Genomic DNA, 15,377 nt, shown 5'->3' with positions numbered 1-15,377 from the left:
GATTTAATTGATCGAAAGTCTCTGCGTAGAATTTCCATGGCCCTTTTCTGTGGACTGACATTAAAACTGTTGCTCTGATGTTTACATTTAATATCTATCCTGTAAGTACTGTGTGTAATAAAGCTCCAGACAGTTACTGTACCTTAGGCTTAATGGATACTTTTCATTATAATTCAAGTTTTTACGTCGAGCTACTGAGCAAGGAAAATATTTGGCACCTGTCATTATAAATTACATTCATTTTTCAGGTGTACAAGTTTGTTTAGTTTATATGGTGAAAGAAATCCAAAATAAAGATGCATGTTAATAAAAATATATGATAACATTGTAGGGTTGTACCAGAGATAGAGAGTAAAAAAAATACTTAAATGAAATATTCACATTTCTTAGTGTTTTTACAATAGTGGGAAGAACACAAGTCTTCAGTCTTCATCAGCCAGAGTTTGAATAAACCAGCCTTAAAGGTGATCTGCAAATGGAATTGTGCATCTTTTGTCTTATGTGATCCATAAATAAAGGATTGAATTGCCTTTTTTTTGTTTATTTATGGCTTTTGTCTTGGAAGCATCAAAAAAGTCAGTTTTGGTCTTTGCTTTACTAGAAGGCCAGGGGTGCTTTCTTGGTTCTTGCCTCTCAAACTTTTTTAAAAACAACGAGGAGTCCAGTAGCACCTTAAAGACTAACAGACTTATTTGGGCATAAGGTTTCGTGGTCAAAAACCACTTCTTCAGATGCATGGAGTGAAAATTACAGATACAAGCATAAATATACTGGCACAAGAAGAGAAGGGAGTTACTTTACAAGTGGAGAACCAGTGATGACAAGGCCAATTCAATCAGGGTGGATGTGGTCCACTCTCAATAATTGAGGAGGAGGTGTCAATACCAAGAGAGGGAAAATCGGTTTTATAGTGAGCCAGCCACTCCCAGTCCCTATTCAAGCCCAAATTAATGGTGTTAAGTTTGCAAATGAATTGTAGCTCTGCAGTTTCTCTTTGAAGTGTGCTTTTGAAGTTTTTTTGTTGCAGGATGGCTACTTTTAAATCGGTTACTGAATGTCCAGGGAGATTGATGTGTTTTCCTACTGGCTTTTGTATGTTGCCATTCCTGATGGCTGATTTGTGTCCATTTATTGTTTTACATAGAGACTGTCTGGTTTGGCCAATGTACATGGCAGAAGGGCACTGCTGGCACATGATGGCATATATCACATTAGTAGATGTGTAGGTGAATGAGCCCCTGAGGGTGTGGGTGATGTGGTTGGGTCCTATGATGATGTCGCTAGAGTAGATGTGGGGACAGAGTAGGAAACGGGGTTTGTTACAGGGATTGGTTCCTGGGTTAGTGTTTCTGTGGTGTGGTGTGTTTGCTGGTGAGTGTTTGCTTCAGGTTGGGGGGCTATCTTTAAGCGAGGACTGGCCTGCCTCCCATGGTCAGTGAGAGTGAGGTATCATTTTCCACGATAGGTTGTAGATCGTTGATTATGTGCTGGAGAGGTTTTAGCTGGGGCCTGTATGTGATGGCCAGTGCTGTTCTGTTATTTTCCTTGTTGGGTCTGTCCTGTAGTAGGTGACTTCTGGGTACCCGTCTGACTCTGTCAGTCTGTTTCCTCACTTCCCCAGGTGGGTATTTTAGTTTTAAGAGTGCTTGATAAAGATTTTGTAGGTGTTTGTGTCTGGGATTGAAGCAAATACAGTTGTATCTTAGGGCTTGGCTGTAGATAATGGATTGTGTGATGTGTCCTAGATGGAAGCTGGAACATGTAGGTAAGAATATTGGTATAGGGTGGTGTTTATGTGACCAGCACTTATTTGCAGTCTGTCGAGGAAGTGGATCTCTTGTGTGGACTGATCCAGGCTGAGGTTGATGGTAGGGTGGAAATTGTTGAAATCCAGGTGGAATTCTTCAAGGGCCTCCTTCCCGTGGGTCCATATGATGAAGGTGTCATCAATGAAGCACAAATAGAGGAGGGGCACTAAGGGATGAGAGCTGAGGAAGCGTTGTTCTAAGTCAGCCATAAAAATTTTGGCATACTGTGGGGCCATGCGGGTACCCAAAGCAGTGCCACTGACTTGAAGGTATAAGTTGTCCCCAAATCTGAAATGGTTGTGGGTGAGGACAAAGTTACAAAACTCAGCCACCAGGTGTGCCGTGGCCTCATCAGGGATACTGTTCCTGACAGCTTGTAGTCCATCCTCTTGTGGAATATTGGTATAAAGAGCTTCTACATCCATGGTGGCCAGGATGGTGTTTTAAGGAAGATCACCAATGCATTGTAGTTTCCTCAGGAAGTCGGTGGTGTCTCGAAGATAGCTAGGAGTGCAGGTAGTGTAGGGCCTGAGGAGAGAGTCCAAATAGCCAGATAATCTTGCTGTAAGAGTGCCAGTGCCTGAGATAATGGGGCATCCAGGATTTCCAGGTTTATGGATCTTGGGTAACAGAATACTCCTGGTCTGGGCTCTAGGGGTGTGTCTGTGTAGATTTGCTCCCGTGCTGTAGCAGGGAGTTTCTTGAGCAGATGGTGTAGTTTCTTTTGGTATTCCTCAGTGGGATCGTAGGATAGTGGCCTGTAGAATGTGGTGTTGGAGAGTTGCCTGGCAGCCTCCTGTTCATAATCCAACCTATTCGTGATGACTACAGCACCTCCTTTGTCAGCTCCTTTGATTTATAATGTCAGAGTTATTTCTGAGGTTGTGGATGGCATTGCGTTCTGTACGGGTATGGGGCAAGTGATGCTTTTTGTTCACAATTTCAGCCTGTGCGCGTCTGTGGAAGCATTCTATGTAGAAGTCCAGTCTGTCATTTTGACTGTCTGGAGGAGTCCACGCAGAATTCTTCTTGTATATTGGTAGGAGGGTTCCTGTGGGTCAGTGCTCTGTTCAGTGGTGTGTTGAAAATATTCTTTGAGTTGGAGATGGCGAAAGTGGGCTTCCAGATCACCGCAGAACTGTACCATGTGCATGCGGGTGGTGGGGCAGAAAGAGAGTCCCCAGAATAGGGCAGACTCTTCTTCTGGGCTAAGTGTGTGGTTGGATAGATTAACAATATTGTTGGGTGAGTTAAGGGTACCACTGTTGTAGCCCACTGTGGCATGTAGGAGTTTAGATAGTTGACTGTTCTTTTTCCTCTGTAGAGAAGTAAAGTGTGCATTGTAAATGGCTTTTCTTGTTTTTGTAAAGTCCAGCCATGTTTTTTAAAGTTCAGCTCCCCTTTAGTAAAACAAAATCAGTTGAACCACAGCCTGCTTCCATTAGACCTGCCATATATTGCTATGCGCCCGCTCATTTTACCTTAAACATCTTTTGCACCTCTCCTACTGGCTAGTCCTATATACCTCCTCTACTTTGGAGAATGATGGTGCCAGCCTCTTCCTGGTTGGTGGCCCCTCCCCTCCCGAATTGGGCTAGACAGAAAATTGGGGGGGATTGCGCAAAACATCTTGTGGGCATGCGCCCCCCCTTATTTTTGCAGTTCTACGCTGCTGCTGGTGGCAGCGGTGCCTTCAGAGCTGGGGGCTCGGCCAGCAGCTGCCACTCTCTGGCCTTCCAGCTTTGAAGGCAGCACCGGCGCCACCAGCAGCAGCAGAGAAGTAAGGGTGACAATACCATACCATGCTACCCTTACTTCTGAGTAATGTTTGACCTTTGTGCTGGGAGGAGTGGTTATGGGGTGCTAAGGCAATTTTGGGGGCTACTATAGTTCCCACAAGTCTCCCCCTCCCGCCCAGCGCTGCCCCTGACTCGTGTAGATATTCATAGTATGATACTTTTATTTTTGACACGGCTTTGATAAACAGTGAAATAGTTAAGCATGTTGACATTTAAAGTATTGTCACTGAGTTAGAACCCACTGAAACTAATGGGGCTGTTCACACACCAGAGCTGTTATTTCAGGCTCTCTGGAAACACAGGCAGGCATCTTTGCATTGATTATACTTGCTTCACTGTCATAAAAGTTAGAGGCCCTTTTTGAAAATGAAAAGCAGAGAACCTGGAGAACTGTTGAGAGGTCTGCCTGCTTCTCCTGACTTGTCCTTCATGCCACCCCTGTGCTACTACATTTGGGAAACACTGCATTAATTGCAAGACCAGGGTTTTGAGTCTTAAACAGAATTTGTCCTCCAGGAGACTGTAAGGTATTTGAGTTAAATAGATGCCCGCAGAACAAACGAACTGAAGAATTTTTAAAGAGTCCAACTAAAAATCATTTCCCTGTCAATCAGATTTCACATGATTGACGCTGTGAAGTCATGGTCTCTGTAGTTCTCCAGTTGTTCAGAGTTTTTCAGGAAAGGCAACTCCTGAATTTCTAATTTGAAATAAAATAAGAAATGTTCATGTTCTCTTTGTACATCATAAAATTATAAAGAGGCTGTTGTTAGTTTAGGTCTAGGTAAAGACTCTGTTCATTCTCCCTTCAGTTTTGGTACCAATGGACACATCTACTCTAATCCAGCTGTTTTTTAGATGGTGCTCTCAAAGCTTTCAGTAACTCCATGGTTTTTATGTAGCATTCCAAATTACAGTAATATAAAATCTTGTTCATGGAGATTCCTTTTAGTGTGTGTGTGTGTGCGCTAGAAAGGCAAATCATTTACAGGATTCAGTGAAATGGAGACCTGTATTTACAAGCTAAGCATGCTTGTATGCAAATGTTCAAGTTGGAGAATATTTATTTTGACTGAGAGGTTGTCTGTATGTTACTTTTTGTGTAATAGTTCCTTTGAAGATAGTTTTCAAAGGTTTGTTTAGTTTCCACCACATACTAGAGGAAATGTTCACAAGAGAGAGAGACTTCCTGATGTGATATTTATGAGTTTCCTGCATAGGGATTAACTTTCAGAAAACATTACAAGTAAATTACAGCTATTCTATAAATTGTCATGCAGTGTGATACAATAAAACCTTCATAACTAAAGTGCCAAAAAGTATTTTTGACTATCCTCCACGTCACTTGTTTGAAAATTATTGTTTGCAGAAAAATGATCAGTTTAACCTGCACAGGATACAAATAGTTCAGATTTTTATTCAGGTTACTCTGTGGTCTGTGTGAGGGATCAAAAGTTTCAATCAGGCTGCAACATTTGAATTCCAGTTGAAAGTTACTCTAGTTTGAAATACAGGTTGAAAGGTTTACACACTAAGAATATATCCCATGCAATCAGAGTGCCAGGATAGTGCTCAGAGTTTCATTCTTGTGTAAATCCAGAGTAACTACATTGAAGTGAATTGGGTATTCCGGGTTTAAAGTAACTAAAGGTAGACTCTGACTGTATGGTGTTTTGTCACACTGCATGCCAAGAGCTATGTACTATTGTATTACCCTTGTATGTAACAAGCATGCCATTTCTCAGTACTGTAGCTGGGAGGCTTACATGTTTCTATATTTTGCTCTCCCATAACAACAACAAACTGTGCTTTTAATAAAAGGTCACACTTGTAGTGATAAGTGAACCTCAAAGAGGTTTGAGTCAGGGTAAACTTCTGATAAGCATCCAAACAAAACATATTTGGGAGGGAGGCTCGCATCAATGGGGCACTGTTAGCCACCAGCAGAAGATTAAAGTTCTCTAAAAAGCTTTTCAAGTTGTCTATGGAATGTCTAGACTGCAGTCACTAGGTGTGATTGCAGCTGGAACTGACCTACTCGAGCTAACTTTAATCTAGCTAGTTTGGGTCCTGGAACAGTGAAGCCATGGCAACGTGAGCTTCTGAGTGGGCTAGTCCCACAAGTAATTGCCCAGTGTTTCAGGCAGATATGTACAGTCTGTGCTGAAGCTTCTGCTGCTGCAGCTTCACTGCTCCAGGAACCAAGCTAGTTAGATTAAGGGTATGCTGGCTTGAGCAGCAATCATCCCAGTGACTGCAGTCTAGACATACCCTTAGGCTTATGAAAAATGAGAATATACTTTGCTTATATGGTCATTTCTAAAAGAAGCGAAATAATCTTAATTATTTCTTATTTGCATTGCTCCTTTGATGCTATTTCTAACAAGGGGGATTTCTAATCTTTGGTTTGTGTATATTATGTTTTTTTTCTTAAATAATAGAATCAGACCACAGCTAGCCAAAGAGAAGATTGAAGGATGCCATATTTGCACATCTGTCACACCTGGCGAACCTCAGGTGTTCCTGGGAAAAGATAAGGCCTTCACTTTTGATTATGTGTTCAACATTGACTCACAGCAAGAGGAGATCTATGATCAATGTGTAGAAAAACTGATTGAAGGGTGCTTTGAAGGATATAACGCCACTGTTTTTGCATATGGCCAGGTAAGCCTTACAGTTTAATTTTAAATATTTGTTTATGAGCAAATGCAAGAAATTTCCAGTAACTACAGTTTTAGTAATGTTTTAAAATGTGTGAACCTGTTTGTTTTAAAAAGCATTTTGTAAGGAATACTATATAGAAGGTTTATATAGAGCCTTTGGCCTGAAGTATGCCAGTTCAAATGCAGTGTAGATAAATATATATTTATCATATATTTGAATTTATAGAAGTGCTAAAAAAAGCCATGAATCCATATGCTCTAGGTGCCTGTCATGTAACTTAAAAATATATCCTAAGTGCAGCAGTACAATTTAACCACCAGTAAACCAGTGCCCTTTCCCTCCTCCTTCTTGAGCTGTTCCACACCATTACCTGAGCTGTTACACACCCTTTCTTTTCCCCCCGTATTTTCAGATGCCTGGGGGGAAAATGTGCTTTGCAATATGTCCTGAAGGCTATCAGATGTGGGCTATTTCAAACAAAGTTTGGGGAACAAATTCCAAAGCCGAGAAGCTCTTGCAGGAAACAATGTGCTAGCAGCCCCCTATTGATTTGAAATCAAGTGAAGGCACTGGTCTCAGGAGACCTGGGTTCAGACTTCTGCTTAGAACTTGTCTTCATTCAGAACAAAAGGTGTGTTCTTAACTCCATTTAGTTAACTTGAGATAAAATCCTAGTGAAGACAAGGCAGATTATAGTTTCACATGAGTTAGCAGGGTGAGTTAAACCTCCATAGTCTTTAGGTATGTCTGCAGTTCAAGCCAGAGGTCTAACCTCTTGCTTGAGAAAACATACCCATGCTAGCGCCGATCAAGCTGGCATGCTAAAAGTAGAGTGTAGTCCTGTTGGCCTGAGTGTTGGGAGGAGCTAGCCACCCCAAGTAAGAACCTATTGTCTCGGACAAGCCACTAGGCCCTTGCACTGCCTTGGTTATGCTATTTTTATCATGCTAGCTTGATCAGAGCTAGCGTGGATATGTCTCCTCATCCGGAATTTACACCTCCAGCTGCAAGTGCAGGCATACCCTTTAATTCAACCTGCTAACTCATGTGAAAACTACAAACTGCCTTGTCTTCGCTAGGATTTTACCTCAAAGTTGAAAACACACATTTTTTCTTAGTAAAGTCACAGCCAAGTCTTTCTGTGTTTCAGTTCCTCATCAGTAAAATGGGGATGATAGTACTTTCCTACCTCAAAAGATACTTTGATGATAAATAAAATAATGAATGTGATACCACAATGAGAGCCATGTAATAACCAAGGTAGATAATTGAAAATAGTGCTAGCACAATTGGCTCTAATGACACATTAGTTGGCACTCTCAACAGAAATGACTAAATGGGCTTGGAAATGGGCACTATCCACTTTGTCTTGGAGATGAGGGCTGAAGCATTTTGTCAGTACCATAGGAGAAGTTTGAACTGCCACTGTCTGTGCTGTACCTGTTCTGTGGATAAGCGGAGGATTTTGATTTCCAACATGGTCAATCAAGCACTTTTCACAAGCATTTCATTCATAAAGAAAACCTTTTTAAAGAAATCAAAGTAGTGTATCCGCTGTAGAATTTATATAACTTCTACTTTATCTCCATTTTTAGAAATGCTTCTGTTATCTTACTGTGTGTGGTATCTTTGTAAAGCAATTAGTAAGAGCTGTGACTTAACAGAAGTGCCTAACTTTCATATAATGGTAGTGTTCAGCAGCAACTTTATTGTCCCTTTTGACATGATCCAAGATTGTGTGCCTTTAATATATGCTACTTCTTAAATTCAGACAGGCGCTGGCAAAACATACACCATGGGAACAGGATTTGATGTCAACATAACGGAAGACGAACAGGGCATTATATCACGTGCTGTTAAACACCTTTTTAAATGTATTGAAGAAAAAAAGCAAGCTGCTATTAAACAAGAACTTCCATCTCCAGAATTCAAAGTGAATGCCCAGTTCTTAGAGGTAAACTTTGTTTACATAGCTATCTCTCTGGAAAGTCAGTGAAATATTTCTGTATCCCAATATCTACTTATTAAGTAGTTCTTCTCATGTAAGATATTTTAAATTTATTATTTTGCTTTTTTCCTTTAGGATTTCATGAGGACATTTATGGTATTTGATTTGGCTCTTGAATTTATAAAAAGAGACTTTACCATCTAATTCTAATTCATTCTTTTTCCAGCAGGTGGTAAATTATTTTTGGCAGGTCCATTTACGATGTATTTTGAAATATAGAAAACAGTTTGTATACATGCATATTTAAAGTAATCATATCCCTTTCTGTACCATTTATGTGGTCATGGGAACAATCTCATAATCACTTTTTTTTTTTAAAGCTATGGAATAAACTGAAAACTATGAAGTAGATTGCATTTACTTCATGCTTCTGAACAGTAACCTGTTCCATGCCCATTCATTTAACTCTGCCAAGAATATCTCTAATATTCCAGTGCTGTTAGTAGGTTTGTTACAGCCATCATTTGAAAGCTGACTGACTGACTTAAAATATTTTTTCCCTAGTCCCTGGCAATATTGAAATTTTGAAGATCTCTGCACTGCAACTGTAAGGTCCACTGGCAGCTCCTTTGCTATTTAGCCCACCAAGAATTGTGTCCTCAAGTTATTCCCTAGCTGTGACCAGCATCATGGTTACAGGAATACTGCTCCTCTGTCCCCTCTGTGGTCGATCTGAGTGCATCTCTCCCTACCCCCGCCCCCTCCCCCAAGTTGCCAGGCCTTGTGATTTTACCTATGTTGGAGAGGAATTTGACAATTTTCTCTCTGAAACTGGGCCCTGGGCTACAGTACCCTGTATATCAAATGTTCTTTCCTGCAGGTCCAAATGAGTTCTAGCATCTGTGGTTCTTCCCTTCAGGCATCTGTGATCAGTGATATACAGTGACACAACAACCTTCTTAAAACCAAAGTATTGTTTATTTATCAGCCAGAACAAAGCATTAGAGAAACTACCTACGCGCATGTCTTATCTAAAGTCTTACCATCCCGTGACGGTACCTCACGCAGGCCTAACTTCTTCAGACATCCCCAGCAGAGTGTTGTGTGTCTGTCTGGCTCTCCTGAATAAAGAGTGTTCTTTTTTAAATCCTACTACAGTTCTTTTTCTTTCCTGTTCATGACCCTTTTCTGGTCCTGGAATTGTCTTTTAACCCTGAAGTGTTTTGTTGAGGAGTGGCTTATCTTGAGCCATTCTTTTCCCTTCCTGCTGAATTCATTGTATAAACCATGGAACACATTGAATTTCTGCATATGGATCTGCCTTTAAACATACGAGGGGCAGGGTAAGCCGCTTCCGGGTTGCCCTTTGCCCTGCACCCAGTGAAAGCCCACCTCTGTGTTGTGAAAGCAATTCATATGGAGTTGTAGAGGCAGCTGCTGGCAGAAGAAGCCCTGACAGCACGGTTTCACATATGGTATGTGGCCTGGGAGCTGGAGTTTAAGAAGTTTGAAACCTGTGGCTATTGACTTCTAACACCATACATTAGGATTTGTGGCTTTTGCAAACTACAGACTTCTCATAGGCTATAACAAAATATATTCAGTAACTAGAATATTAAACTAGCACGCATTCCCCAAAAATATCCAAAGGGGCCAGCCTCATTGAGGTCAGCACAATATAACTAATGTGAAATATCTAAGACATGCCATTTTTTGGGATACAAAATGGCAACAAATACTTAAGCATTTGACAAAGTGACCAGCTCTAATATAGTTTTTGGTGCTTATCTTATGTCATTTAACTTGTAAATGGTCGAAAGGATTTTCACATATTCACATATTTCACATATTTCTGGAAATATTCATCTCTTTGCTAGGACTAAAATGGATAGCTTTGTTGGAGGCTGGCTCACTAGTGAATAATTTGAATCTTTAAAATGTTTTTAACACTTTATTTTCATCAACACGAACACGTTGTTTTCTTGCTCTTGTGGATTAATCGCAAGTCATTTGATCAAGTCCAAGACGAAACAGTTTTGTGGTTTGGGCTGAAATTTGGGCATGTAGGTTATAGGAGAGCCCATCTGCTGTGTGCTGAGGCTGTTCTTGTGATGCCTATAATTCAGCCTCCACTTTTACCAGTGGCATCGAGCCATTCTTGGTAGTGGTCCTGATCTATCTGATTGAATCTGTGATTTGAACATTTCACAACCCAGTTGCCTGCATGGAACTCTTCAAATACCTCTAGAGGGAGCTGGTTCAATTCTGCTTACTCCACAGATTCCCATCAAGCCTAATTTGTGCGGTCATATCAATGAAAGAATGGAAGCTTTTGTTTTGTTTTTGTTGAAAGCACACCAGTGAAACTCCCGAATTCCATCCCGTTGAGCTCAGGTGAAAAGTAAGAGGATACACCCCATACCCATGTACTGTCACAAGTATGAAAAATTGGGATGGTTGGTTGCGTTACTCAGCACAAATGATACCATCTGGTCACATAAAGAAAAGCTCCTGGATTTTGCAAAATCTGATGCTGCAGAAGGTTACTATAATCTAGTGTCTATTCTGTCATCAGTAAGTTTAAGTTTCTTGTCATGTTGCTGTAGATCACTTAGAAGTTGTGGTAATATCAATTGCCACATTGCCTGTAAAGTGATCTTTCGTGCATGAGTGGCTTTTGTATATTTTTTACCAGCAATGCTTTATTGTTCATCTACATAAAATTCCACACACTTGACAATTCAGAATCCTTTGTATGCGGTCTCAGAACTTTTAGGAAGTTCACTGATATGTGTAGGCCTCCTAAATGTGGAAACTTTACAGTCTGGCACAGTATTCTTAGCTCCATCAGAGCATGGTAGAGTGGTGGATGAACCATCAAGGCTACGTGTTTCTGCTGAAGATATGCGACTGATGCATATCTTTTTACAATGGTATTCAATGTATAATCTTCACGAGCTGGGGGCTGACTGATAGGCATGTAGTTAATGGAGAGTTATTGTTACAGTGATTTTCATTCAAACTTGTCCAGACAGATTTTGGATTTTCAAGCTGATGTTTGAGGGGAAAAAAGCTGTATCCTATGCTTGTGATTTCAGAGCTTACTGGAAATCATGTATGTGTCCATTAAACCATTTTGCTAGGACATCTTCGTTGAATTTTGATTCTGCTGTACCTTCTGTGATATTAGCAGGAAAGATGGTGTTCACTGCATGTGGCACATTCAAAGTAGCATGATTAGTTGGCTCTGAGGCCTGCAGTATCAGACCAGAGGGGGTGCTCTCTGCCAGGCTGCATACTGTGTGGCATGAAATATGTTTTGCTCATCAAGTGTATGGTCATTTGTATCAATCTTATCTGCAGTGAAATAAGTAAATCTTCCTTTAACCAAGTATGATGGGATCACTCTTCCATCCTCGTTCATTGTCATCAGTGTGTTCTTGCCCAATACTATGTCAACTAAAAGTAGGTCCTTGTAGCTGAGACAGCACTCAGCGTTGTGAAATATCTGAACAAGTTGTTTTTTGGTTTTCTTTAAATCTTGTGGCCTGGTGAAGGGTGCTTCCAAGCCCAACATGTTTGGATGTCCACTTCTTACCTCTTTACACTGTAAATGAAATCTTGTGCAATACTTAACACCCTAGATTGTTTATATGATTTCTGTTTCACATCTTCTCATAGTTCTACAATGTTATCTTCTGTGTCCTCCTCCTCAGCTTCTTCAACTTCCCCTACCTCAAGAATAGACTGGCCACCTAAGAGAAGTCACAAAAACATGGATACACTTTTTGGTACACAAGCTAGAGTGACGGGTTGGATCCCCCGCTTCTGGGGTACCACCTGTTGTACTGGGATTTCACTGAGCCTCTCCTGCTCAACCAGCCAGGGTTCCATCTTTCTGCTTTGCTGAATTAGGCTCTCCGGCCTCTTGCAGCACGCACATACAGGCAGGGCTACTCCCCACTGCAGTCACAGACTGAAGTCAGCTCTGTGTGAGAGGACTTCCCCAGCACTCATGTGCATACCCCTTTTGGGAGATAAACCCAAAATAATACTGTCTTGCTGTCAAGACTAATTCCTCACTTTGGCACTTCGAGTGCAGAAGGTGGGGGCCTGCAAGGATTCTAAAAATTAATACCAGCCACTCCAGGCTTGTATAAAACGCCCAAGGTTACAGCTTTTCTCTGACCTTGGATTGGTAGATGCTGCCACCACCCAAGTGCAGAACCCCTTTGAGAGCCCAGGAAGGTTCCCTTGAGAATTTCTTTCTCTGAGGTACCCTCAAGCCCTTTCACCCCGCTCTCCGGGGAAGAGCTGAGAAAGAAGGGGCGTAAAATTGAAAATGGAAATCAGCTGATGCTACCAGCTAATTAAACAACATGTGCAAAAAACCTCGTAAGACAAAAATCCAATTCTTTTCTTAAAAAAGTTAAATTTTATTTAAAAAAAAAGAAAGAAAGAAAGAAAACACATCTGGGAACTCGGGCTATTGCTAGATTTTAAAAGAACAACTACAGGGTTTAAGCATCAAAAATAGCTTATTTGAGGTCCAGCTTAAAGGTTACAAGCAAAAGAAAAGCACCTGGGGTTAGCACAGAGGAATCCACAAGCCATAACAAAATAAAAGGGATAACCCTAATTGCATCTTCCTAGACGTTTCCTGATCTATTTACGTATTCAGGGATTTTAAATGAATAGTTTCTAGATATGATACTGATGATTTTTTTCATACCTGGCCCAAGCTTCTTACAGCATGGCTGCTCCCTGTCTGCCTCTCCCCGGGAGAACAACAACAGACAGACAGAAGGGGAGTCTTGTTTCAATTTTAAAAAGTTCTAGTCTTTCCATTGGCTCTTTTGGCCAGGTGCCCACTCACTTCCTTTTACCTATGCATAGCAGTGAGACTTTTTAATCCTTTACAGGTAGAGCAATTAGAGAACAGCTACTAAGAGGGATTTTATAGCTACTGGCTGGCTGGGTGTCCATAAAAAGGAGCTATTCCCCACCCCTCCATTTATCACACTTGCACTGTATAGAAAAATCTACACAGCACAAGCTCATAAAAATCCGTTCTCTTCCGCAATGTGAAGAGAGATGTGCACAACTTCTTGTCCTCCCCCCCCCATTAGAAATTACATAAACTGGGTTTTATTATAAACAAGAAATAAGTTTATTAACTAAAAAAGGTGAATTTTAAGTGGTTAAAGGGATATCAAACAGAACAGAGCAGATTACCTTAGTTAATAAACAAAAACTGCAGACTGAGCTTAACACACTAGAGAGATAGGATACAAATAAACAAATTCTCACCCTGAGTGATAAACAGGCTGGCAGATTCTTAATGCACCAGTTGCCTTGGCTTTCCCAGGTTTTCTTACACAGGCTAAAGATCTTAGCCTGGGACCATCACTTCTCACAGTTCAGACTTTGTTCCTCAGGTGTGTTGTTGTAAGGAGAGTGAGGACCCATTGATATTGTCATTGTCCCTCTTTTATATCTTCCCCCCACTTGGAAAGCTTTTTTTTCTGTGACCTGGGTCAAACAGTTCCCATTGTATAGAGCTATCTCTGAGAGATTTCTATTGCACACAGTTCCTGAGGTAATTCTTATGCTTGTGTGCATTTCTTCAATAAGCCACTAACGTTGTTTGGCCTCATCCAATGTGGCACATTTGAAATACAGAGACATGGTTAATTTTCCCAGCTTCAGATACAAAAATGATACATGCATATAGATTGGATGAACACACTCAGTAAATCAGAACCTTTCCAATGATACCTTATATGAGCCATCTTGTATAAAGTATATCTTAGTTATACCATATTCATATCATAACCATATTTCCATAAAGAATATGGGGTGTAACATCACAGCTAGTGCTTCTTTCTTGCTGACATTTAGCCCATGGTGAGCCCAGAACGAGCAAGTATACTGAGTATAATTTCATTGCTGCTTGTACCAGATCAATCTTGTAAACTGGAGTGGTTCATAAATTTTCTTCTCCTGCACTGTCTAACAATTTGAGGCACTGATAATGTTTGTCTCTCTGAAGCAGGTTGGTCACATAAGACAATGAATTTGTAAGCACCATCAAGAAGTAGAATATGTTTTTCTTTGAAAGTTGACATGCGACTTGCAAGTGAACGTGGGACCTCTCCACTGGCATCATTTGAGAGAAAACAGTAACTAGTCCATACCCGTGACAGTTCCAAAATACTGCCTTTTTCAGCACAATGTTTTAACTCATTACTAAGGCAGACCATTGCCATGTCAGTACAACTATGAAAGATTCCATGCTTAATTTTTGTTACTTGCATCCAGAAATGCTTATAGCAATTAGCGTGGTATTTCTCATCTGAGGCTGAAAGGTCATATACACCAGCTACATGTACGGTGAGCTCCTGTTCATGCCCTGCTGCCTCAAATATTTGTTTGTTGATTTTGAATGTTGTTACAGAAGAAAGTTTTTATTTGGAACTTCCATCCTGGCAGAAAAATGCAAAGACTCCAGTTCACTCGGGGGACCTTGCTCTGTAGCATTGTTGAGGTTTTGGTCATTGTAACTCTAGATTGGGTTTGCAGTTCATCCTTATTCTTTGATGAAGTAACATCAGTGGATTTACGAAGTCTGCTAATTTTACCTTTGTGTACGTTGCATAAAAGTTTTTATGCCAAAGTAAAAATTGTGTGCATGCAGATTGAAGAGCTGTTAGGGATGCAATTAATAGAATTCTATTTTGGAAATCCTTGAGTTTGTCTTGCATTGGTTGCCTTTTGTACTGTAGCCAATCCCTGTTCACTGGAAGTCCTTCTTCAGTTGTTGGAAAATATTATTTTTCTCATTAGATGTTGTTGAGGGAAAGGTTCAAGACTGTCTCCATGTTTTGTATATGGAATACCTGAGAAACAATAAATTTAATTATTAACTACTGCATGAATGTTGAATAAATGGTAAATGTTTATCAGTATGTAGCTTATGCCATGGCAATCCAAATCAATACTCAATTCACGTAGACTATAAGCAAAAGTCAGTTTTAGGTTAGTTTAGAGCTTAGGGCTAATAATTACCTAATACTAATGTTTATTTTTGTACGAGAGGAACTTATGGAAACAAACTATATCATACTATGTTGTGTATGGTACTTTGTGAAATACATA

At 40.5% G+C, this 15,377-nt stretch overlaps 1 protein-coding gene across 14 annotated transcripts in view; it reads left to right on the top strand.

Moving 5' to 3' along the window:
- Positions 1-15,377, top strand: part of KIF21A (kinesin family member 21A) — a 165,434-nt gene that overhangs the window by 53,541 nt on the left and 96,516 nt on the right. For all 14 annotated transcript variants that reach the window (XM_037889118.2, XM_037889107.2, XM_043551328.1 and 11 more), the window contains exons 2-3: positions 6,049-6,271; positions 8,043-8,225. In XM_037889118.2, the coding sequence (XP_037745046.1) occupies positions 6,049-6,271; positions 8,043-8,225 (406 nt within the window). The remainder of the gene's footprint in view (positions 1-6,048; positions 6,272-8,042; positions 8,226-15,377) is intronic.

This window comes from Chelonia mydas, chromosome 1, assembly GCF_015237465.2.
Source record: "Chelonia mydas isolate rCheMyd1 chromosome 1, rCheMyd1.pri.v2, whole genome shotgun sequence".
Classification (NCBI taxonomy): domain Eukaryota; kingdom Metazoa; phylum Chordata; order Testudines; family Cheloniidae; genus Chelonia; species Chelonia mydas.
This window is presented reverse-complemented; position numbering and strand designations above follow the sequence as displayed.